General features: G+C 32.8%; 5 protein-coding genes across 5 annotated transcripts; 1 reads left to right on the forward strand and 4 right to left on the reverse strand.

The window, feature by feature from the left end:
- Positions 1-684: 684 nt before the first annotated feature.
- On the reverse strand, positions 685-3,212 carry SPX5 (SPX domain-containing protein 5). The gene is made up of 3 exons (XM_003536561.5): positions 1,977-3,212; positions 1,581-1,707; positions 685-1,226 (listed from the first exon to the last, which is right to left on the reverse strand). Exons 1-3 carry the CDS (start codon positions 2,217-2,219, stop codon positions 844-846), a joined length of 753 nt encoding a protein of 250 aa, XP_003536609.1. The 5' UTR covers positions 2,220-3,212; the 3' UTR covers positions 685-843.
- A 1,884-nt stretch (positions 3,213-5,096) lies between these two features.
- Positions 5,097-7,640, reverse strand: LOC100527732 (reticulon-like protein B11). Its single transcript, XM_003536562.5, has 6 exons — positions 7,404-7,640; positions 7,081-7,261; positions 6,624-6,765; positions 6,445-6,514; positions 6,164-6,340; positions 5,097-5,486 (listed from the first exon to the last, which is right to left on the reverse strand). Exons 1-5 carry the CDS (start codon positions 7,453-7,455, stop codon positions 6,171-6,173), a joined length of 615 nt encoding a protein of 204 aa, XP_003536610.1. The 5' UTR covers positions 7,456-7,640; the 3' UTR covers positions 5,097-5,486; positions 6,164-6,170.
- Positions 7,641-8,760: 1,120 nt separating this feature from the next.
- On the reverse strand, positions 8,761-11,039 carry LOC100777035 (PRKR-interacting protein 1). The gene is made up of 2 exons (XM_003536563.5): positions 10,516-11,039; positions 8,761-9,246 (listed from the first exon to the last, which is right to left on the reverse strand). Exons 1-2 carry the CDS (start codon positions 10,753-10,755, stop codon positions 8,974-8,976), a joined length of 513 nt encoding a protein of 170 aa, XP_003536611.1. The 5' UTR covers positions 10,756-11,039; the 3' UTR covers positions 8,761-8,973.
- A 2,793-nt stretch (positions 11,040-13,832) lies between these two features.
- LOC100500001 (UNC-50 family protein) lies at positions 13,833-20,330 on the forward strand. The gene is made up of 10 exons (NM_001248514.2): positions 13,833-14,140; positions 14,417-14,484; positions 14,761-14,786; positions 17,531-17,621; positions 17,982-18,077; positions 18,176-18,244; positions 18,449-18,507; positions 18,605-18,727; positions 19,774-19,845; positions 19,925-20,330. Exons 1-10 carry the CDS (start codon positions 14,042-14,044, stop codon positions 19,987-19,989), a joined length of 768 nt encoding a protein of 255 aa, NP_001235443.1. The 5' UTR covers positions 13,833-14,041; the 3' UTR covers positions 19,990-20,330.
- Positions 20,331-22,526: 2,196 nt separating this feature from the next.
- LOC100777558 (probable cinnamyl alcohol dehydrogenase) lies at positions 22,527-24,753 on the reverse strand. Its single transcript, XM_006589573.4, has 5 exons — positions 24,543-24,753; positions 24,297-24,410; positions 23,980-24,207; positions 23,315-23,754; positions 22,527-22,877 (listed from the first exon to the last, which is right to left on the reverse strand). The coding sequence occupies exons 1-5, from the start codon at positions 24,629-24,631 to the stop codon at positions 22,672-22,674; spliced, it is 1,077 nt and encodes a 358-aa protein (XP_006589636.1). The 5' UTR covers positions 24,632-24,753; the 3' UTR covers positions 22,527-22,671.
- Between the last annotated feature and the right edge of the window lie 1,814 nt (positions 24,754-26,567).

The raw sequence follows: 26,567 nt of genomic DNA on the forward strand, positions 1-26,567 counted from the left end.
TAGAAAAATAATCAAACTGTAAATAAATTTTTAATCAAAACAAATTCATGTTTTTAATTTAAGTCGTTAAAATAAATCAGTCGAGTTTGAATTACTTTTTTCTTCTTCCAAAACATAACTTTTTACTTGCTTTATTTAGGCTAATATTCTCTTATATATGCTTAAGCAGATGCTTAATTTAATTTAATTTATAAAAGTGACTCATTTTTTTAAGTTTATACAGTTACAGGTATCATTATAGAATTCATCAAAGTTTTTATTAAAAACAGGAAATTATGACTCAAGCCCAATTTAACATGCCTATCGAGTCATCTCGTACTATATGAGGTCCGTTTACTCTTCATTCGTTTCCTTTCCAACCTCTTTCTAACTTACAATTTCATATGAAAATGTACAAGTGGGAGAGATTGTTAACACATTCATAGTGGCTACCATCTTGAGGGCTAAAGTTAGACCAAAATAGTTGACCAGTTCATAACACCAAACCATTTTGTACATTACAAAACAGATAAGGGGAAAGAATCGAGCCACACCCACCTACTTAGAAATTATTAGATAGCCCTGAACTATAATGACTATATATACTAAGTAAAATGAGTTTCTCCACTCAAATTTATTAAGTAGGATCTCAACACAGAAAAGGGCAACAAGGAAACATGAGACTGAGAGTCAACAACCATCATGTGTGATATATTCCGAGTAACTATTTGGATGCTTGCATTAGTCTCTATAATATTAACCATATAAAAACACGAGAAGATCCATGTTATTCTCAGTATCTACTAGGTTGCTCTCTCTAGTGCAATTTTTTTTTTTCTTTCAATCCTCTTGCAATTGCAAATCCTAGTTGTGTGGAGAAGATGGGAACATGCTTAGAGTTGAGCTTCTACCCCTGATTTGCTCCAAGGTATGCAGTGCTGTTAGAGTTAGTTCGATATACATGTTCTTCATATTTTTTATTTCAGATAGTTCTTCGGGAACCTGCATTACAGTCTCTTTATTTTCTTTATCACTCATGGAGCCAAAACCATTTTGCATAAAATCCTGGCTTATTGATGAGCTCGGGCCATTGTTGAAAAGAATGCTTAGTATCACCTCACACTCCTTTACAAGCTTGTTAAGCGCATCAATTTCATAGAAGGGCTGCTTCACCACAGCTTGGATAAAAGGTGAGCGAAGTAGAGCACCAGTTTTCTTATCGTGTTTTTTTATTATCTTCACTAAACCTGCACTTAAACATTCATCATCAATCAAACCCCTTCTCAATCCAAGAAGAATAAATAACACATGAACTCATAGTTATCACAAATCGTTATCCAAGAAGAATAAATAACACATGAACTCATAGTTATCACAAATCGTTATATATAGTAAGTTTGTTTACTTTTATAAAAACTACATAAAAAAGTGTTACCAATTCTGATTAGTTGATAGACAATAGTTAAAAAACTTTCACACTGAAAGTATATGCCTATTAAACTCATCCAAGAAACTTCTCTTTAAAATAAATAAAAGACAGAAAAAAACACTTAGTCAATAGTAGCATTCATGCATGAATGAGCTCTTAGAACATAACATGCCTGTGTAGTTGAGAGCACTGTAGTTCTCTAACAAAACCATCTCCCCATGAAAATCTACTGTTTCCGTCCCCAATGACATCAGGTCTACATTTGAATTCACAGCTTCTACAACTCTGTCTTGCAACTCCTGCAACACAAACCGCAGATTATATATTTATGGTCCTGGTTGAATAAATAAGTACAAATAGTAAAAGAAAATAAGTTAATTTATAGAAGTTCTCCGATTTAGCTTCTCCAAAAGCTAATTTTAATATAAGAGAAGTTAAATTCATTCAACGTCATTATTTTCTTTTCGCTTATTGAGAAGTTTATCCAATCAATGCTGATATAGAAGGCCAAAACAAGAAAAGAAGGAAGAAAAACGTGAAAGAAATGTGTATGTGGATGGTTAGTTACCCTCCATTTGATGACATATTCTTCTTCCTTGTCTATAAAGAAATTGTTGAACTTGTCAATCTCGAGCTGCAAGAGAGTAAGGAAGTGGTTGAGTTCGTTGGCATCCAATTGGGGTGGAGCTTGGCCATCTTCGGGACACATAACGTTCAATTGTTTCTTCAAGATTTTGTAGCACAAGAATTTGTCGCGCCAATCAGGCAGCGTCTGCTCAATCAGCCTCTTCAGGATCTTCTCAAACTTCATGTTAATGCTAACAATCTGTTAATCACTAAGCAAAATGATGTTTGTTGATTGTTAGTGATCGAGTAGGTGGAGTGGAGAGGATTGAAGGAAATGAAACACCGGTTTTTATTGAGTTCGGGTATTAGATTATTCGGGCGGAGTGAATGTTGAATTTTGGATATTCTTCTATGTTCTAACACGCAATAGCGTAGGTTTCTCTGTCTTTTTCCTTGATGCGAGGGATAACAGTATGTATTATATTTCTATTCTGCTGTTTTTCTTGTCTTGTTAGAAAATGCTCTCGGGCAAATCTACTGCTACCACAAGGCACTTAGGATTGATCACATGATGCCCGAATCATAAAATGTACTGTGGTCTGTAGTGAATTGACCAGAATATTATAATTTACTAGTTAATGGATCACAATAAACTATCGACCATAATATAAATGGATATTCAACATATATGTCTCTGATTGCACATGCTGCCAAACAATTAAATTTTAATGCTTGTACATGGAATTAGTGCATTGGTTAACTTGGAATATTTGAACCCATCAAATACGAGTAAACAATGATTTCCAGGGTATCTCTTAATCAATAGTTAGGGACTAATTCCTGAAAGTACTCAGATATATTTAAAGAGTTAATTTTTTCTCAACAAATGTTCATTGATACACACGGATTTCAGAATCAAACCCTTAGCCAGATGCTTTAAAGGATGTGCTATCCTCCAATGAAACAGTAAAAGTTATTCTGCCCAGCCCAGCGTACAATGAAGGTTCCATTTGATTCCAAAAGTGCATCGAACTGTATAAAGCACATGGAAGGAGAGCATGCTGGTGCGATCAGTTGCAGTGGGAAATGAGGCCACTAAGGATATTTTCAATTGAAAATTTATTCTTCAAAATTATATTTCATAAAGTAAGGTAACTTGCTTCAATCAAGCGAATGATAATCGTCTCTTGCACTAGTTAATATGCTGTCTTTTCTACGTTTGTTTTTAAAATAGTTTTACTGATCAATAGATCTAAAGAATGCAGAGATCATTTTGTAAAGTCTGATTACAATATATTAATTCCTGCTTCTATATTGCGTAAGCATATTATTTTTTAGAGCATTGATATATATATTATGAAAAAAATCCATTCGAATTGCACCAACCTAAACATGGACGGATATCATCATTTTTAACCTCTATTGATTAAAAAATTAAAAGAAATTATGTAAGATGAGATTTGTCGAAATTGTGTTTTGTATAGATTTTACGAAATTCATTCATTTCTGTTTTTTTTTTATTTATTTATTTTTTTTATCGCGAGTTGGTCTAAATGAAAGTCTGAGTGCGATTTTGAAAATAAAATAAAAATTATTGAGACATCAACCACCTCGCATAAGTCATGACCTTATCTCAAGAATCACTCTAGCCTGCAGATTGAGGAGTTTTAATTTTTAAATCAATAAATTTTGTCACGTGTTACTTTTGTGCAAATTTGTGTCAAAATTATATTTCCCTTGATCCTCCTCTCTCCATAGAGGAGGAGCATATTCTTGATCTCTCTCGCTTAGCGTCAGGAACGTCCTCCCCTAAGCTATTTGGGCAACTTAACCCATTTTAATTCGTCAGTGAATTATTTTAATATTTATTTCACGATTTTAGTAATCACATTTAACAACCATCGATGTTGGACAATCACTGGTTCAGGATTAGCTCATATATAATCCAATCCCTTACAAAAAATACTAAATTCTATATATGCGCTTAAATGCCTTCTTTTTGTAACGATGAATACCAAGCACTCTATTCATTCAATTTTTAAACCAGTGTGAAAATCTTATTTGATAGAATTGCGTTCAACATTGGTAATAATATGTTAATCAAATAAGGGGGATTATAAGTTGTTCCTATGGGGGTTTGGGTACCTGTACCTCCCAAATAATGTGATATTGAATATAATCAATTAAGTTGTTTGGGTCTAGAAACATTGGCTGAAATAGGCAAAATCTAGATATCTACGGAATTGTTTACACAAGCTGCTAGGGAGTGTAAGTAGGAATGACAATAGCATTTAAACTTAACGGCTCCCTAAACCAAAATACTCACAAGTTACTACGTTGGAGATTTGATTATATTCTTTATCAATTTAAGCTGTACAAAATTACATGTTAAGTCGTTGCAAGCATAACAAGAGAGAAAATACAATGAAAATTTTCTTTCTTTCCTTTTCTTTTGCATTGAGACAAAGCCTTAATTTGGAAGTTGTCAACTAAATACAACAAAACCAGGCCAGGTTCCAAAACCCAATTACAGAACAAGTGCGATCCTTACAAAAAAACTTGGGCATTATTCCATGTATACTCCCTAGTTTGAGCTATTAGAAAGCTTTTATCCTTGTTTGATTTTAGCCTCAAGTGAACACTACCCTTTCAAGGTGGTTCAATAATATATTCCCAGCTAATAAAAATGAATTACTTATGGGGCCATCAAAGAAGAAGAGCGCAATATTGACCAATAAGCGAATATCACACATGTAAAAGTTAACGATCCGTGGTCTTACTGGTCTCATTGCGCCATGCACAACATTGCCATTCACATATCTCCGCGTAAATCAAAAGTGAGGAGAAAAAAAACAGCAACAACAACATGAAAAGAAAAGCCACACTTCAAAAATTGGTAATGTAGCCAACTCAAATGTAGTCAATAAACAAAATATAAATTAGCAATCACATTAGCAGCAAGCACACGCCAACCTGAGGCTAGGAATAAGGGCGACACAATGCCAAGACCTTTGTTACTTATTAGTTATTATTATTATTATTTCCAGTGTTGTATTCCTACTTAAGAAAAGATTATCACAGTACTCATAGTGGTAAGTAAACACTTAAGCAATACATCATATAACCAACCCAACCAAAAACTTTTTCGTGGCCAAAACCATCATGTCATGTTACCATCCTAAAAAAAACAAACTGACATTCAAGTTCTCCATGTCCTTTCTTTTCTATTTTTCCCCTCTCTGATAATCTTTCTTATCCAAATATAGTTTAACTAGGGTAATATACCCATTGATAAAAGTTCATGTAAAGCATCTTCCAAGGGGTACATAAGAAAATCGTAAGAGAATAAGCACCTAAGTCAAAGCTATTGGTCAACCCTGATTCTGAAGAATAAGCATACCATCTTCTAACCATCAATCAACAGAGCAATAGAATCCCAGCAAAAAGAAATTTCAAACCTCAAGAACTTCATCGTACACTCCTAACTAGACTTCACTTATCCATTTGCACCCTGAATTTCAACCAGAATAAATTAACCAAAAATTTCAAGTAAACAATTCAAAGGATTTTTACAGAATGAAGGTATAATTTATATTGCTCATAAAACTCAAATAAAATTGTTAGAATTATTAGTTGAAAAAGTTATACAAAAAAGTGTCTCCATATAAAAAACATCTAACCGATTTGGTATTGACACCGGTAAATGGAATTTGCACAAATATGATATAACTACCAGAAAATACCAAATTACACATTTTTATACATTACAATGCCATTTATCCCATAACTAGTTATTTCAACTTCACAGCATATAACTTCTATATAATGACACTTTAATTGACATGGAAACTCACCAAAAGCTAACATGAGTGTTAACATAAATGCAACTGGTATTTTATTGATTTTTTTTTGTTGGGGGTGGGGGGCAGCACAAAAAAGTTTTCTGTCTTAAGTAGAGAGCTGCCAAAACTAAAAGTTTTCTGAAGACAACTATTGAGACACAAATAGGTACGTAGTATTTAAGCTCTCTTCCACAGGCAGAACTAAAATAAGTTACATTGCTATTAACAGTAGAATCATGGACATTTAATCATTCAATAGACAAGTTGGCTACAAACATAAGTAAGATAATATGCTTTTGAGTAACTATTTGCATCAAATACATGCAAAATTATAGAATGCTCTTACCATGTTCCTACTGCACCTTCTTTTCTTTGTTTGAGAGTTTTGGAATCTTGCTTAAAACAGTACTGTGAACTTTTGTATACTGTGTCTGAATAATCCCATGAATCACACACAGCCTGTCATCAACTCGGTCCTGGTACTTGTCATACAACACAGGAAGAGACAAGCAAAGAAGAACACCTGTCCAGAAAGTTATTGAAATATTAAAGCAAATGAATTCCAACCAAGAGAGTTTCACAAAAGATAGTCTGACCATGTAAAAGCTACATAAGCATAGAACTTACCAAAATAGATCAAAGTCAAAAAGTTGAACAAACTACCAATGTAAGATATTACCCACAATACACCAACAACCTGATTCACCAAGTACACATAAACAAGTGTCAACATAAAATTCTGTACTCAAAGTGCTTAAATTCATCAATCTCAGCGTAAAACGAGGATAAAAATATAAACCCCATACCTGGAGGCAAAGCAGCAAATTCCTCTCAATTGCTATGTCATGTGCAACGGACAAAGCCCGATTCATCCAAATTTGCAGTGCATCAGCAACCCTGGCAATAGTTTCCTCTGAGATCTCCAGATCGGGGAGAGGAGGAAGAGGTCTGCATCATTAAACAAATCAATTTCGACTTCAAGTGAAGAAAGCACATTCAACACTACTCTAAAACACCTCTCTAAACTTTAGCAGCACTCGGAACATATTCTTCACCGTTAATTCAAATTTCATGAGCATAAATTTTTATAACAGTCAACAGAGCATATCTATCTACATGCAATAATTTATATTTCCTTAAAACGCATTAATGTTCAATTCAGCTATGAAGAGTTCAAAACTTTGAATATTAGTAATTAAGTATACGAATCTAGCGGAGATATAAATCTAGGAAATGAAACATGATCTGGAGGAAGTGAAGGACCTATTGAGAAGGTTAGCAGCTTTGGCCCAGAAAAAGAGAATAACAACAAGAAGCAACACTACATTGGCGACGAAGGACAAGAAATTGTAACCGGCTCGCTCGAAGAGGTACCACAATGCGGTGGCAGATACAAGCACCGCAACCGCTCCGCGCCAATTCTTCCACAGCACCACATCAGCAACTATCACACATCATCAAATCAAATGCAAAATTAATCAACTCTGATTTTCTTTACTATCAGATTACACAATCAAATTCTAGCTATCAGTAAAGGATCCATGGCGGATTGAACGAAATCAGAGAGAGAGAGAGAGAAAGAGAACTTAAGCCTTCGCCGAGAAGACGGTGAACGGAAATATGTTTAGAATCTCCCATGGTGATTGGGGAAGTTTAGTTTAGCGGTGGGTGCAGCGTCAGTAACAAACTATAGAATTGATATTACTAACAGTGCGATTACGGTTACGGTGGCTCTTTCTTTCGTTTTGCTCACTAGTCACTACTGCACGCACAAGAGGAAAGAGAAAAACGCCAAAACGGCATTCGTTCCAACTTCTAACCCCTATTCGAGGGCTGGGCCGGCCCATCAATTGTCATATTATCACAGATAATTTGTTACTTATAATAAATCATATTTATCATGAATGTTATACTAATTTATGTGGTTTGGTTCAATTTTATCATAATATATATATATATATATATATATATATATTTTGATTTGATCATTGAACCAGGAATCTAGTACTTAGATTGAATCATTTATCAATTTGATTTTTATAATTATGCTTTCATCTTTGTGACCCAAACATAGGCTAAAGAATTAAATAGGAGAAAGAATGAAAAAAAAACGAAAATGATTTATTAAAATACTATTAATAAAACATTACACGTGTTAAATTTGAAAAGAATCTTCACAATTTGGTATTTGACCCTAGTAGGCTAAAGATACCAACTACCAAGACAATGAGATCCTAACAATTTAAATAAATTACAACTTTTTTCCCTCAAGAATGTATATTAAACATCTTGGTCCCTAAAATTTTATATATAAAAAAAATCCTAGTTCATGAGTTTACAAGACAATGTGCACTTAAATTATTTTTAGTGTAAAATAAAAAAAAATGTAAAGAGGCTAAGATGATTTTAGAGATTTAAAATCTAAAATATTCAAACTATATAATTTTGAAGACTGACTTGATTTTTTCTTTAAGGAATTGACTTGATATTTATTCTCCAAAAATAGTTATTAGTTATACTACACATTTGCAGGAAGATGATTTTTAAAAACAAAAACAAGTTAAAGATTAATTTTAAAAAGATGTGACTAGAATATTTATTTAGAATTTTTTTAAAAAAATAAGCTTAAAAGTTTAATTTAATTTAAATGGTAAAATAAAATTATTTTTAAAATACAAATACAAATATGATCAATAAATTTTACACCTATAATTAATCATTGTGAGGGTTCAAATATTTTTTTCAAGAATTTAAAGATTTTCATTTTTCGTAAAATTAGTTCTCCTTGTAGCAAAATTAATTTTTAAAAAATGCTATATCTACATTGATACTTTAAGAATGAATTAATTGTGACATTTTTCTCTTCCAATCTGGCTAAGTTGATTTGTGTGACGTTTCGTTTGTTATCATTCACTTTTATACTACATCACTACACACAATGAGTTGCAAGATAGAATCTTTTAAATAAAAGGCTTGTAAGATTTGTTTCTCTAACTACATCAAATTTTTTGCTTGAAACAATATATAGCATCGCTTTCGAACACAGTACTTCAGAAATCACATATGTAATAATTGAAACCCAGAGCAATGCCTGTGTTTTATCTAAGCCAGATATCCCCAATTACTTGAATCAAATTTTAAAAGTTAAAGCTGGTTTCAAGGTGCTGCCTCCTCATCATTATCAGAGTCTCCATCACTTGAGGAATCTTCTTTCTTTTGCTGCTCTTCTCCAGCATTTAATTTGGTCTTTTTCTCCTTTTTCCTTTGCTTCTTCTTTTGACGTCTTGCTCGCTTCTTTGCTGTCCGTTCCTCAGCCGCTTTTAGTCTTTCCTCTCTTCTCAAATTAAATTCTGCCACCTCTTTCCTTTTCTGGTAGTCGACTTCCATCCTGGCAAGACGATCTTGCTCCTTGCGTCTCATTTGTCGATACTGTTGGAACCCAAATTTAAAGCATATAAGAAAAACACTCAGAAAAATATCCATCACCCTACCAATTATTGACACAAAAGAAAAAAGCAAATATCCCAGATATCATGCCAATTTAAATAAACTTCTGAACAAGGGAGAAGAAACTAAAATGAATCAAAATCCTCACATAAGTTAAAATCAATTTATGCACAACTCATGTAGAAGCTTCATCATCTCATTCTTCCATAAAACACTGGTAAACTTAACAGAGCTAGGCATATTTGTCTAAGAAAAATCTAAACAGCATGTTTTACAATTGAAAAGCTCCCTCGAGCTAGAAGCTAATCAAAACTGGGCCATCATGTGTTGGATAAACACAAGTGGGAAGGTAAGCACTTCAGTATGCATATCTAGGTTATTACTTGTTACAAATCACTCAAATAATAAGATATTCCATGAATAGACCATAATGCTTATAATATAATTCAGGACAGTTGAGATTAAGAATGTCGCTCAAGTGCAAAAAAGGATGCCTTACCACTAACGAGATTAAGAATGCTGCTTAAAAAAAAATTGAGCATAGTTGATACCCTTGATCGTCCAATGTTCTGACTTCCGATAAGTTTAAGCTAAAGACTGTGTTACCTTCAGAATTAACTTATTAGCTACAGTGGGTAAATCAATAACTCATCAATGAGCAATTAGCCTTTGCAACATTGGAGCATGATGATTTTGCCAACCAGTTCACATCCAAGTATCCAACTACTCCTTGAACCTTTTATATCACACTTTATAAACTGTAGTTTTTCTAAGTTTAATCCCCAAATAGGAGTAGTGTATGGTTAAAAACTCAAGCACAATTTTCTTTAAGATTCTTTAGTCCCGAGGCCAAATTTACTTCAAACACTTTGAACCCTATTCATCCCACCCCAGCACTTATTAACCAACAAGACGCCCGGCATGCACCTTCGATTCATAGAACTTCCACAGTTCCACTCATACAGTGTCTTTCCAAACCTCTCTCCGCCACGATGATTTTTCATATTTCAACAATAGATCCCCCTCGTTTATATTTAATGGGTCCTCAAAATGAAATTTCGAACAAAACCTATTGGTACCCATAATGGAAAACGAGTACTACCCTGATAATGATCATTTTTCTTCTTGATAACAACTACCTAACAGTTTTTGCACAGCATTATCAAACCTGCACCTTATTTCAGAGCTAACTCAAGCACAAGAGGTATTTTTTAATTTTAAATAAGTAAATAAAGAAAAGAGCGGTTATACCTGGTGGAAGTCGCCGGAGCCTGAACCGGCGGAACTACCGGAAGTATTGCTAACACGGACGGGAACATTGTCGATAATCCGTCGGAGCTTGATTTCTAGGTCCTCCTCATCCTCTTTGAGGGAGACCGGAGTATATTCCACTATCGCATTAGTTGCTGCTACCGGCGGAAGGGGCGGCTTTGAGGTTCCCGGCGCCGGGACCATCTGAAACTCACCGTCTCTGGGTTTGCCCGTCGACATTTAGGGGACTTGCCAAAACCCTAATTTTTCAACTTAGACCTGAATCCCTAATTTTACCCACAAAGTAGGTTGAGTTGGTTTAAGACCCTAATTCTAAACCCTTGTTCTTCAGAACCTTCGAATTGCACGGGACAGCGGCATTCGCAGTAGCACAACTGGGTCGGTTTCTCTCCCAATCACAAAATCCGAATGCCAGCTTCTTGAATTAGGGCATTTCGCAGTTTCGTGTCATTCAAATCCTTTATTCTTTTCTTGTTTTAAAAATAAGAATAAAAATAAAGGGCATGTCATATGATATGATATTAATAATTAATAGTTGAAATAAATATAACTTTTAAATTATCTAAAGATTGTTGATAGTTTAATAATATTCATATACACTGAGTAAAATAATTTAGATGTTCATCAAATTATAAATTATCATTTCAATTAATTTAAGTTAATTATATCAAAAGTTAACAAGTTTATTATAAGAAGAATATATTCACTTCTTAGTCTTTGACCCCTTAGTCACTACAAACACATTTGTTTATTGTAATAAGATGTGTTTATTTATTTATCTCTTGACTCAAAATGGTGGGAGTAGGTTTGAAAAAAAGCTTAGAGTGTCTGAAATTCTCTTAATGTCTTTCTTTTTTCTTCTCATCGATGTTACTTCCAAGGACTTGCATGGTAAAAAAAAAGGGAGAACAAACATACTTGAAGAGCCCAATACCATTGTTATGCTGCCTTCAAAAAGGATGAATCCCTACTAAAAAGAAATATATTTATTCTTTCCCAATTAGTTGGACAATAGGTGTGATGTTTTACTTGAGGAGAGGAGTTTTTGGTTAAAGTCTAGAATGACCCAACAATGTCAAAAAAATAATAAAAAATTAACTTAACTCTTTTGTGCATGTTTTTTCAACTGAGGGAATATAACTCAGTTGATAAAATTATGCTCTTACAATCGAGTAATTGTGATTACGAATTAAATATCTAATTATTTAAATGATAATGATGATAACTTTACTTAAATGAATGATTGACTATTTGTAAGTAATGAGAAAGAGAATTAAAATATGTCCGTCAAACTTTTTACACTTTATAATTTTTTTTCTCATTTTCAATATTTATAAATACGTTACTTTTTTTATGTTCAATAGATACGTCCTTTATTAACTCATATAAAAAATATTTATTTTTTTAATATTTTTTCTTAATAAATTTTAGACATTTTGTAATTTATAATCAATAAAAGTGTGACTGGGTTGTGAAATTTGAGAAATTTATATTTTTAATAAATATTTACAAATGCTATATTTTATTAATATAATTGTTGAATTTAAAAATCTCGATGAAAATTATACAACGTATTTTTTATATTTTAAAAATTAATTAACATTTTCATATTATTTTTCTTTAATGTATAATATAGAATTTATAATATTAATAAAAAATACATTGACAAACATTTAAATTATTTAAAATTGTGACATCTATTTTGGCCCCAGAAAAAACCAAAGGGTCTCAGTGTCATTCCTATTTTGATGGGTTCATGGTTGACTGTAGAAAGCTGACCCATGATATGGCTATTTTTAATGTTTTCTCTGTAAGGAGGCAGGTTAACAGGATAGCTAATGCCCTTGCCAATCTAGCTTTCTCCTTTCGTGATCACGTGTCGATTCAAGATTCACTCACCTCACCAGGTGGAAGCCCTTATCCATGAGTATGTAAATACTTTCAAAGTTGGTGAATGATAACATCACTTTGATGTATAAAAAATGTCGCATCTAGAGAATTTGTCTTAAATTTGATATATTACTATCATTATGATATTGTTGTACAATTCAATGGCTAGATTAATAAGACTTAGTGCAAGTTTGGCTACAATCTTTTCAGACGTGCGTCATTGAAGTTTGACAATGTGTGTGTTTGTTACACCATGTTGATGACACCCAAAACCACATCCCAATGATAAAAAAAATATGGAAACTACAAAGTAAAGCTTTGAGAGAGATCTATAACCAAACACGATAAATGTGTATTTGGTATTGCATCAAATACTTGTGTTAGCATGCAAATACACATTCGATGGCAAAATAGATGTAGCGTGTGTTTCGGAAAATCGTTGGAACACACTTAACCGTTCATCCAACACTAACAATACAAAATTCTTCATTTAATGTCTGGGAATATGTGAACTACAGTCTACACCATTCGAAAGGTGGGTTTAGGTTAGGCCAATAACAAACATAGTGGATTGGACAAAAAAAAGATTTCATTTGAACTTCTAAAATAAACTCAAACCCAATTTTACAAGTTTTTGTGAGCTAAGACTAAAGGTTAAAATTTAATTCATGTTCAAAATTTAAAGCTTAAGTCATATATTTTATCACACAATTTTGAGTCAATTCAATTACTGATTATAACAAGTCAAACCAACAAACCCAAATTTAATTTAAGTTTTTAAAATGAAGCCTATGTTGAATGAAATCTCAGATTGTATGAGATTTATTTGACTAGGCCCAAATCGATCTAAAAATAATAAAATTTAAATTGTAAGTCAAATATTTCAGTGAACAAGTTTAAGTTGAGCTACTTTGCAAGCTCTGTGAAAGTTGTGGACTATAATAGGCTAGGTTAAGCAAGGAAATCTAAACTTATTTTAGGCATCTAAAATAAGAACTAAATTAATATTTGTACAGATGTACAACAACTAAAATAATAAATTATACAATTAAGAAAAAAGAAAAAATATAAATATATGAGATATAATAAATGATGAGAGATAAATAAAAAAATAGAAAAAAAACATTATTATATGGTTTATGACTTGATTTATTAATAATTTTAATTGATGCATTGTAATTTTCAACTAAATATTTAAAAAAAATTAAATTTAAAATAGTAATTGTTTTTTGGTGTAATTTAAAATAATTATTATAAAATCAATAATCTTATAACAAAGTTTATAATTATATAACAATATAAAAAAAATTACACCAATGAATGTATTTCTATGATGATGTATGAAGGCTTTGCTCCCTAGTAAACCAGAGTGGGTCAAAATTGTAATCGGCCTAGGTTGTTGGTGTAGCATTTTACTTTTCAGTCCCTGTCCATCTCGCATCCGAGAGAGAGAGAGAGTTCGAGGCAGCTACCGGAGAGAGAGAGAGAGAGATCGCACAAAACAACATATCACACATCACACATCACACATCACACACAGCAAGAGAAAGAATAGTAGAATCGTGTGGATCGTTTGCAGAAGAAGAGGTAAAGAGAAGGAGTGACCGAAGCGAAGATGTTACCCACAGCTTCCAAAGGACGTTCTTCTTCCTCCTCCTCTTCCTCTCGACCTAACAATCCCATGCTGCTTCCCTACCTCCGCAGAATCATCAAGGTTCCTTCCGATCTCTTCCTTTCATTTCACAATTTCCCAGATTTACTTCTCGCACCACTCTAAGATCCAATTCGTGCTTTTATCTCTCCCTTTCATTCTGGTATCGTAAATCCCGTTGCTAAAATTACCTGGCGTGTAAGTCTAATTGTTAGATTAGCCTCAATTCCTTAATGTTTCGGCTCATAATTGAAAAGGTTGGATCTTATTGTTCTGATTTGAAGAGTCCGTTACTCGTTAATGTTCAATCTGTGCTGATTCATTTATTATTCGTTGTAGTGGCAACAAATGGATATTGAATATACTTTTTGGCAAATGCTTCATCTATGTACGTCCCCGAAAGTTGTGTAAGTATATGTAAATTAAATCATCATCTGTCTCTCCTTCCCCTGTTACCACTTAGCAATGAAAAATTGTGTTTTGTTACTATGATCTAACGTAGTAGCAATGTGAGTCCTCTTTTGTTGGACATTTGAATTGCACCACTGCACATATGGGCATAAGTTCTTGGTTGAGTTTCTGCTCAACTCTTCTGTTTTGTGTGTATTTACAATTTTGTAGTATCTTTTTTCTCTGATGAATTTTTTTGGTGTTCTTGATATGGAACTGTACAACGGATGCAGCTATCAGCATACTAAATATCACAAACGTAAGTCTATGAGTCATTAATATCTTTGATCTTCTGATTTATTGGTACACATTTTTTAATTTTATCAGTGATTGGTTCAGCAATGTTTACTGAGCTTCTGTCTTACTAGGCTATGTATCTTAGCTAGCCTTTATCTGCAATAAATATAGTAGGCTAGTTACATGAATGCGATATGTTCTTGGGAGAATTGGGAGTTGTTGTTTATCTAAGTATCTTATATGCATTACAGGGTTGAAACTGCATTTAGTAATAGGTTGTCAAATCTGAGAGTCTATGAAAACTTGTCTAGTGTCCATAAACTTGACTGGTAGTCGTAATACAAAAATATTTGAAAAACATTATCATAGTGACAAGGAACGGTGCAAAGTTTGTGATAGGGGGTGTTCCTAGGTATGGGTTGCCTGTGAACCTGAATTGACCCAAACCAACCCAAATAGTTTGGGTTGGATAATTTTTGTGTTTGGTTCAGTCCCAAACCAAATCAATCAAATCTGTTGAGTCACAAGGTTTAATATCTGGACCCACTGACCCGTTAATTTGTATTAAATTTTTATTATTATATATAATATATATTTTTAAATTAAAAAAATCAATTAATAATTAAGCTAAGAGTGAGTGAGACCGTGCCCACTCTCCTATCTTCTTTTCTCACTCAATTCTCACAAATCACAATTTCACTCTCACGAAAATTAGGATTCAAACTATTTTAGATTTAGTTGAAATTTTAGTTGGACTACTCATTTGACTATTTGAGAACATTGAAATTTCCAAATTATCATTTAATAGTTTTAGTTTTGGGATTTTATAGGCTTCATGAGTGTGGTGTTTGTTTATTATATTTCAATTTTTAAATCATGTTTAGCATGGTATGTTAGCCTATGTGATGATGATGACAACAATGCGATTCCTCCCATGATCTTTTATTCCACTATTTGACTACACGCAACAATTAAAAGTAATGTATTCGATATTTCATTTAATAAAAATTTCAGCTTATAAAAAATATTAGATTTTAAAAATACCTGACAAATTTAAATACTTTGACCCGTTGACCCAACCCAATCCAACCTGTTTACAAACGGGTTGGGTTTTAATTTTTTTTCTTGAAAAACCAATCCAAATCAACCCGTTCAAATTTGATTGGATTGGGTCACAGGTTTGGCCAAACCCAATCCAAACATAATAGTGGAAAATAGAATAGAATGCAGGCAAGATAGTGCTCAAGTGCTTACTTTAACAGGCACAGAAGCACTAAGAATAATTCTCAAATATATCAAATTGTATTAAAACTCACTGATCTGAACTAAACAACCTTAGAATCATAAACCAATGTGAAGTATTAACAAATAAAGAAACACTACAAAAGAAGCTGCAATTAACGAACACCCCAGGTCTGCAGCTAGCAGCCCTTCTCTAAAGCAGAAGCCTTACTAACCTCCTTTCGCCAAAATCCCCCCTCCATATTCCCCTTTCTCTAATCATGCTAGAATCCTCCTCTCCAACCAAAGGTTGTCACCTGTCCATTCTGTTATTATACCCATCATGCTTTCCCTTAACTGAGAACCCCTCGTTGTCCCATTAGCTGCTATTCCTTCACCATTTTCCAGATTACTCTCTTGTTGCCCCAACTTTCTTCCTCTCTTTTTCCTTGTATAGACTTGGGTTACCTGTGGTCTATCAATGGACTTCGAAACACAACACAAATAGATCTATATTTTTTTATAAAAGAAATGGAATGTGAGAAACTCCTTAACTATCACAGGTTGTGATGGGTCCATAATATTTAAAATAAATTGCTAGATTGATGATGATTTTCAATATTCAAGAATTATTTTCTGGGTTCTATGGTTCATGAATGGATTGCAGAAATACTTTGATAGTGTGGCTTGTTAGGTCACAAAGGTAAGTGTTTGCTTGTGGGAGGAGAGCCTGTGTTTTTTGTTTTCCTTGATGTGAAAACGATGCTTTGGAGGGGGGAGTTCAAGATACTGTCATTATTTTGGGTAATTTGGGGACATAATTTGCATCTTATATCAGACTCGTAAACTCGGTACTTAATTCGTGATTCAATGTGAGTTTGAGTAAATCTGAACTAGTCCAGTTGAGTCTACCAAGAAACGAGTTTGAAATTAAGTCTACTTGATTCCCTTACCTAGAACTGTAAACTCTTATGATTTACAAGCTAATGTTTGACTTGACAACTATGACTGATGAATGATGCTGATGATATCCTTCATTGATCTTATGCTGAAATTCCTTTTAGCCTGTCTGGTTTCACTTACTTGGGCTGGCAATGTTTCTGATCAAACAGAAGAAGTTACTAGCACGCTTATTCATTGACTGATATAAGACTAATCAAACTATTATATTCCCATTACGTGAATCTCTTTTTAAATTTTATGCATGCATTTAAACATATTTGTAAGTCTGTATTCCAGTGATGGGATAAATTTTAATAATTTCACGGTTTACCTTTCTTTCAAGTAAAGGTGCCTTTAAACACGGCAGTTAAATCTTTTTCTAATGAGCTGGTTTTAAGGGTGAGCCGTGAAGAACTTTGGCTTATTATTAGGCTTGCAATTTGCAAATCAACTTAATTTAGTGATACATAATGATGCCAATTTTTCATGGTAAAAAACTGTAGGTTTAGTTATATAATTAATGCCTTTGATTTATCAAATTAGAAAATTTAATTTGGTGGTTTCAAAAAATTGTTTAATTGATTTTCTTCTTGTTCTTATTAGAAACCAAGAATCAATGGGCACGTGATGATCCTGCATTTGTTGTGATCTGCAGTCTTCTTTTGGCAGTTGCAACTTTGGCTTATTGTGCGGCGTATGTTTTTCTTACATTTTGATTGTGGTGTTTTGATGGTGGTGGTTCTTCGTAGATGTGAAAATTCACTTTACTTTTGTAAAACAGAATGAATATGCAAATGCAACTAATCACTAATGTAAATCATGTAAACCCTTGTATTTCATCTATTTAGCTGAAGGATGATCATTTTTGAAAATTTCCCTTATAGAAACAGGCTATTGCTTTAGACTTCAGTATGTATGAATTTTTTTAAATCATGAATCATGAACCAAGGTTTTAGTGTGATTGGATGATTCATTATATATATTTAGTTTATAGTTTTTTCCTCTTGGCCTCTACTAACTTTTTGTATTGCTGTATTTTCCCATTATTTTTCAGGTATGACCATAGTACTGCACATACACTTCTTGTTATCTTCTCAGTGTTGTTTTTCCACTTTATATTGACTGGTGTATTTCTGGCAACATTTTGTTGGTAAGGCTATTCTTGTAGTAAATATTGCATCCTTTTCTTTGAATCACTTGATCTTGATACCAACACTGGTGCATATTTTTTACCCTTGTAATCTCCAGGTTCCTGACAAATTCTTATCTTCGAGAAGAGGCTCCAAATAGTTATGTGGTTGAACAGCGTGTTGAATGGTAAGTTCAAGAATTTTCTTTCCAGTTTCACTTGTGTTAATTTAGTTGTTTGCTTCAATTTTGAGAACATTCCCTAATATTTTAAAATGTTTCTTTAAAATGTTTGATCAATTGATAAGAATGGAATTGAACTGAGCACCTTTTTCTTGGAATTTTGTTGATTATTTTTCAATAGCTGATTATATTTTTTGTTTTTCATGGAAGGATGTATGCATTTGATGTGCACTGCAACTCTTTCTTCCCATTGTTTGTTTTGCTCTATGGTAATTTCTGACTCTTTGGTTAGTATGGACTCTGTTATGCTATAGGAAGCTACTATATCTTGCATTAGAGTGGTGCTGATGTCTGGTTCTTTGGCAGTGATCCATTATTTTCTATCTCCTCTATTGGTGGCTCATGGTTTCATTCCAGTATTGCTGTCAAATCTGCTGTTCATGGTCGGCGCTTCATACTATCATTATCTAAATTTCTTAGGTTATGATGGTAACTCTCTCTCTCTCTCTCATTATGATCAACTTACACCAGTATAAGTTACACCCACTCTTACACTGTTCAATAGCTTTTTATAGATAATTTTATCCCAAAACTCATCATTAGATTAATCCAAAATTTTAGACTAATTCAAAATTACTTGATATCTTATTCATTTGCATCAAATTTAATGTAATATATACATTTAAAATATATGAAAATAAGAATCACTTAATTATCTTATTACAATCCACTTTTTATAAGATTTATCATGAATAATCTTGGTAATATGTATAGGATACTTTTAACCGCTTCACAACAATTAAAGTATGTAGTTAATGGTATTAAATTTATCAACAAGTTGTATGGTTTTTCCATAATTACCCTTAAAACCATTAGGATTCCGTTTTGTTAATCTATTCTACCTATTTAATTAATGTATGGCCACTTGAGGGATTTTTTAAAAAAAAAAAATCAATCCTGTAAACACCTTGGATGGAGTCTTGTAAAAATGAAGACAAACTTCCCAAAAGGTTTTTATAAAAAGATCAGAGGTGGTAGTTACGATTCAATAAATGGATCAATGAAAATCACTTTTTATACGAAGTTATTATATTGGTCTAAGTTAATTCCTCCTCATTTAGATTAGTTCATAATATATTTTTTTAGTGTAGTTTCCTTGGGTATGGCTGTATTTGTCTGGAAAAGTCAGTTCTTGTGCTTTCTTGAATATTTGCAGTGAATCTGTTTTAATTGTTGCCAATTATACTGTAGAACAGTAGAAGTGTCAGTTATTGTGTTTTCTTGAGTATTTGCAGCAAACACCCTTTCTGTGTGTTTTACTCTATAAAGTCCCTTTCGTATGATGTGGAGGACAAATTCATATGATGTGGGTCTGTTGGATGTGATGGTCAACATAGTGAATAAATGTACATTAACTTGTTTTTCGTAAACTTGTTTCCTGAGTGTGTATAACTGTGAAATTACAAGTTTTTGTTTTGAATTTATGGGAGCTGTGAAAATCGTTGAATTAATTTGATTAAGATTTCTGGCTGTAGTTCTGCCCTTTTTGGAGAGGACCACCTTTTTCCTGTACCCAATTGGAATCGTAATTGTCCTTTCTCCAATTTGTAAGTATTGAATGTGCTTACCATTTCTTTTTTCCATGACGGGTTAATATTGTATCTGACCCCAATTTCTGATTTGCAGTGATTTTAAGTGGTTTCAATCCTTCTAGTTACTTTATGAACATGTACTTCAGTCGACAAATATGATCATTCCAGCTAGAACTTTTGACCTATCGGTGTCCTTGTTGAGGTTATAGAGTAATCAGAGAACTGCAACATGAGAAGGCTTTAATGAATGTTTGATTGTTTGTTTGAAGAATGCAGTGGCCCAGCAATGCCTCATTTTAGGCCTTCTAATACTACTACTACTACCAATCGAAGTTGGACTGTAGCGAGTCAGGGTAGTCATTGTATTTTTTACAGTTATTAGATAGAATATTTGTTCAAATGAATATACTCAATTGTAATGATTTTTCTTGGTCGATCTACTAACAAAGAACAATTTTTATTGATATATTCTTTCATGAGGCTAGATATAATTACTCTCCAAATGAAATGTCGTTGGCTCTACATTTACCCTCGTCACTTACCAGAGTCATTGTTAGCTTATTTGAGTGTCATTAGAATCCACTCAAGCCAGGTACCAGTAAGAGTCCACGAGGACCTAATCAAAGCCCGGGGAGGGGGCTTCTTGTATGTATGATAGGTGCTCTCGTTTTGTATTTTATCCGACTAAATATTGCTTCTCGGAGGAGTTAGTTTCAATGGCGTGGATGAAGGTAAGAGGTACTTATAAAAGTACTTTAATACTTAAGTCAATGTTTAAATTAACAACGTAACTATGTGATAAAGGAACTGGAGTCCTGGAGATAATTGAATGAACTAATTAAAAAATTATATTATCCTAAAAAGTTGTTTGATACTTCAAAAAAAAATAAAAAATTCAAGAGCAAAATGATATATTTAATATTAGGAGACAAAAGTTGTCATGATAGAGTCCATCATATGCAAATTAAACTCTATAACTCTTGTACCAAACTAACAAGTGTTATTTCTATCTTCTCAAAAATATTTTGAACACAGCTTAAAATGTGATTTGTCATATCGAAATTATCAAGTTATGTAATGATTTTTACTTTTTTAGTGTCAAGCAACTTTTTTTTATATTAAAAAAGTGGACTCCGCTCAAATTCCACATTCCAAATATGTCATATGGTGTAGTGAGTTCCATGTTTCCCATTTAGAATGTGATGTGCGAATTTTTTTGGTAATACGTGACATGTGAATTAACATATTTTGACATTGCAATTCAAATTTTTTTTTCCCAGTTTATTATGAGAATACTGAATATTGTTCATTCCTACCGGCGACTTCTTTAAAATAAAGAAAAATCTCGACAACCATTGGTATGGAATATTGAGTGTTGACTTGAGTGGCACGTCTTCTGCCGTCGACGTCATTATTTCCAACCAACGTTCCCCTAAAATACAATTACTCCACAATATACTGGGAGTGACATTCAAAAATCAAAATTTTGCAGAGATGGGAACAAGGCTATGCTTGCTACGCATAAAGTCAGCTTTTACAGCACTGTCATTGATATGAACCAGGCAAGGCAGAGACTTCGTTGAACCTGCAAGATAGAGGCTGTGAACTTTTGGTTCGATGCAAAATTGAAAATTAGAAAATGTCAAGAGAGAAAAAACAAACAAAGAAATAATCAAACGAAGTGCTTTTTTGTTTGTTATATATATATATATATATATATATATAGCATTTCATGTAATTACATTTAGGTAGGTTCTCTATTTTATGATATGATAATAAATATTTTTAAAATAAATTATACTAAAATAAAAAAGTAACATTAAATAAAAATCGTAATAATTATAATAAAAGGCATCTATATTATTATAATATTTATTTTTACTTACATATAATATTAATTTATTAATGTATTACAATATAATTTTCAAGCACTTTAACATTGCAAGACAAAATTAAACATGCAACATGGTTACATTTCCATTAAAAAAGTAAAATGTGATCAGAAATAAAATTAAACATCTAAACTGACTTAATATTTGAAAAAAAAAATACCCCATCAATCATGTTATTTTTTAAGTAATAAAAATGACAACTATATTTGAGAATTTTAGAAAGTAATTTTGTCTAATAAAATAAATTTAAAATCTTTAAATAAAATTGATTTTAAGATTAAATTCAAGATAGTAGCTTCATTAATTGATTTAGGAAATAAATTACATGAAGCACGATGTATTGAGTAAACGGTAAAAGTAGAAAACCGCAGCCTCAGTGTAGCTGACCAGGGTAAAAAATCAAAACCAGTAGTCTGCCCTGCAGCAGCCAGCAGGTAAGTGTAGCCACTAGCTACATAGCTTGCAGGTAACTGACAAAAATAATTCTATTTCAACAAAATATTTAATAATAATCTCATTTTAATACTACTTTGATCCATCATAAGTTGACAATGATAAGACGAGGCAGAAGCATGTGAAGCTGGAATAAAATTTGTCATACGTACGTGTGTAGCAGAGAACGCGTATGAGGTATGATTCAGTGCCCATTAATATCCACTTTTTTTTTTCTTTCTTTCAATGGCGGAACGATACAGCAATTTACACAACAAAACTATGGTGTCTTTTGCTTTCCACGAGAATTTGATATCAAATACTATATTTTAATGAACGTCGTGTAACCAAAACAGAGAAAACAGAGCACTCTTTTTAATAAACAAAACACAGCTTCTTTTTTAGAGTGAACAACAAATACAGCTTTAGTTCTCAATTAATTAATAACTTTTCCAGACTCTTCATGATGGAAGGATGGATGTTGCGTGTGTCGTGCTAGTAGTATACTTTCTTTCTTTTACTGATCGACAAGTTTGCTGCCTTTGACATCCACAACAAACCTGTATCTCACGTCATTCTTCTCCAACCTTTCAAAGGCTTTGTTAATGTAATCCATGTTTACCATTTCAATCATCGAACTCAGACCCTTCTCTTTCCAGAACTCCAACATCTCCTCTGTCTCCTTCATGCTCCCAATGAAGCTTCCCGTTATTGACTTCCTCCCTTCACAACCCAAATACACATCATTAAAATGTAATTATTGTATAAGTATAATGTACTTTTGGTAAAGAACTATTGTATTACCATTAATTTATTATATTTAATAAAAACTATTGTATTATCATTAAAATGTAATTATTGTATAAGTATAGTGTGCGTAATAATTATTTTAATAATTTAATGATTGTGCACTGTCAATGAAGTAAAATAGTTTTAGATTGTTATTTAATATTAACTAACTAATCGTGTATATAAATTTTAAGATAATTATTATAAAAATTAATAAATTTATGATAGACAACGATTGTGACTAAATGATTTTTATTGTCAGAATATTTTTTTTGGACATTTCTTTTTCTTATTTCAAAAGTGTTACTTAAAAAAATTTATAATTAATTGAAATTCTAAAAAAAAAAAAATAGAAAGTGTATCACAATTACCTAGCATGACCATGGGGCTAACAAATTGAAGAGGGGTGTTGATGACCCCCATCAAGATCAACTTGCCATCAAGTTTGAGCAAGGAGAGATAAGGCTCAAGAGGGTGACCAACAGGCACAGTGTCAATGATGTAGTCAAGTGAATCAGCAGCTTCCTGCATGGCAGTGGCATCAGAGCTAACGAGATATTGATCAGCTCCAAGGTGTTCAAGTGCCTCTTGTTTCTTCTTGTCAGAAGAGCTTATCACAGTCACATGATGACCCAGTGCCTTTGCTATCTTCACCCCCATGTGTCCCACTCCTCCAAGCCCCAATATTCCACCTCTTAGCCCACTCTCTTTCAGCCCAAAGTGTACCAGTGGACTGTACACTGTCACACCCGCACACAGTAATGGTGCCACTTGCTCTGGCGCCAAACCCTCTGGAATCTTCACCACAAACCTGACACCCCCAATATACACAATCAAATTAATTAAAATACCCTCACAAGATTTTTTTTTTTAATAATTAAACATGTAGTGGAAAGGGTAAAGGATGTAGCTCAGTCGATTTAGCATATTCGTGAGTTATGATAAACTAATCTCCAGATATGTCAATTCCTAATGGTAAAAAAAAATAAAAATGCAGGGAAAAGTGCAATAATTAGAAAGAATTGATTTAATTTACTTTTGCTCAACGATCATGGTTTCAGCAAAGCCACCCTGTGTGGGTTTTCCATCGACATAAACATCATTGTAAGACCAGATCTTCTTGCTGCAGTAATTCTCAATGTCTTGTTGGCATGGCTGGCAGTTTTTGCAGCAACCTACGAGGAGTCCAACTCCCACCAACTCTCCCACTCTGAACCTGCTAACGTTTGATCCCACCTCCAGTACCTCACCAACCACTTCATGTCTGGAACAACAAAACAATCATCAATATTCAATATTGGTGAGTGGTAACAACATTAATTAAGAGAATAATAATGATTAACGAAAAAGTACCCTGGGACCATGGGATAGTTGGACATGCCAAGATCATTTTTAATCTGGTGGAGATCAGAATGGCAAATTCCACAGTAGTGAACTTTAATGTAAACATCATCAGGGCCTGTGTTTCTGCATGTTTTATATATTTTATATTTTTTACACAAGGTCAGAACCAAACAAGATAAGATAGTGGAGTATAAAGCATAAAATTAGAAACACTAATTATTATTAAACTAAAATAGATAGAATTTTTGAGATGACCTTAGATTGTAGGTGTATGGGGAGAGAATCCCTGAAGGGTCTCTTGCTGCCAATCCTACTGTTGTTCTTTCCGCTTCAAGACTACCCATTTCTTTCAGAGGCAAAGGGTGAAGAGAATTGAGAACTAGATAATGGAACGAAGACAAAAGTGTTGTTAACTTGCTAAAAGGAGTGGCCTTAGTTGATTAGTTATTTTCAGAAGATGCGTATATATAAAGGTGCCGTAGCCAACAACTCAGCAATCAGCATGTAGTGTGGACCCTTCGGCGGTAGGTGAATGGAGGTAGTTTTTATCGGATACGTTAATATGTACTCTTCTACAGCATCTCTACCTTAGATTCATCACAGTGTGTACAGAGTAGTGCCATCCAATGGTCACAATTCTATTTGAGGAGTAACATCCAGGTGTGTTTCTCAAGCTACTTTTTTATCCGCTGCTTTCCTTCTACGTATTCATTATTTATTTTAAATATCTACACATTTATCAACTGGTTTGATTGATCTTATGTTTGTATAAATAAATGAAGTGCAAAATAAAGTTATTTGGTTGAATATAATATAAATATATGTAACCTCAACGAACATTTATTAATGAACCTACAATCAAATCAAGATATTATTTAGATTAAATTAGTTTCTATTCTTTTAATTTATTTTTTAATTTAATTTAATTTTTTAAATCAATTCAATTTTATCTTTTAGTTTAAATGTTAAGAAATCACTAAATGACATCGTGTAACAGTTCAAAATTATTATTAAATAATTTTAAACCATCATAAAATATATATTTTAAAAAAATTAACTGATTTTAAAAATTAAATAAAAATAAATAAATAATTCAATTGAATTAATTTTAAAAATTAAACAATCAAATTAAAAATAAAAATTAAACTTAAATAATAAATTAAAAATAATAATTTAACTTGTTATTTATATCGTTAATCTAAAGTTAAAAAAGTATTATGTCTCGTGAATAATTTTTAAATTTTAGATAAATTTATTATTATTAACTAATTAGTTATTTTTTTAAAATTTTAATAAATTAAATAATTGAGTCTATATAGCAAACGGGGAGAATATTAATCCTCTTCTTCCGAAACTTTTACTACTATGGCCTTGCGTCATGCATACGTGACACGTCCGTCGATAAATCGTTGTCTATTTGACATTTGTTAACATGTTTAGATGCTTTTGCCAACTTTCGAAAAAATTTGTGCTGGTTAATAATTCCTGTCGCAGTTTATCATTAGGTGAAGTATTTAATAAAAAGTAGAAAATAAAAAAAAAATAGTTTATCTGTTTCGGGGACCACTTCATTGTTATTGTAGTATGGAATTATCTTATGAGTTTATTTTTTAATAAAATTGTTCATAAAACAAACATAATACTAAAGGTATTATGAAGCTTAATGTTTATGTGCATTAGGTTTTTTTTTATCCGTTTATGTGCATTGGCTATTAAATACAGTAGCTGATAATATTTCCTTTTTAAAAAAAAATTGAGGCAAGAAAGCAAAACGGAACTTTGTCAACACTGCTCGCAACTACTTATTGGCAATGACGCAATGATCCTCATTGTGGGCCACTGCATTGAGATCATGAAGTTTTGTGCACTGATTGCAGGCCCACTACTCCACACAACATGACGGGCTACACACTCCCCAGTTCCCACCACTACGATAATCACAAAGTAACCATCATTGACAAATTTACGAAAGAGAGTTAGTTTTAAAAATTAATTACTAAAGAGGATTTCTTTTTAAAGAATTTATAGTCAGGGTCTGTTTTCTGATGGATACCGCCATTGATGTTGGCGACAAGCTTGGTGCCGCCATTGAAGATGACGACATAGCTTGGTACCGCCAATGGAGATGGTGACATAGGAGCTTACGTGGAGGGTGTTACCTGTGCTGTTGGCAAGACACCTCCACGTTGGATTTGCCAATGGAGTTGGCGTTACGGGACCTGACAAGGGTGGGTGAGTGTGTCGCTTTCTCTGCTGGCGATACAGGTGCATCTCGTGATA

This window comes from Glycine max, chromosome 10 (assembly GCF_000004515.6).
Source record: "Glycine max cultivar Williams 82 chromosome 10, Glycine_max_v4.0, whole genome shotgun sequence".
In the NCBI taxonomy this organism is placed as follows: domain Eukaryota; kingdom Viridiplantae; phylum Streptophyta; class Magnoliopsida; order Fabales; family Fabaceae; genus Glycine; species Glycine max.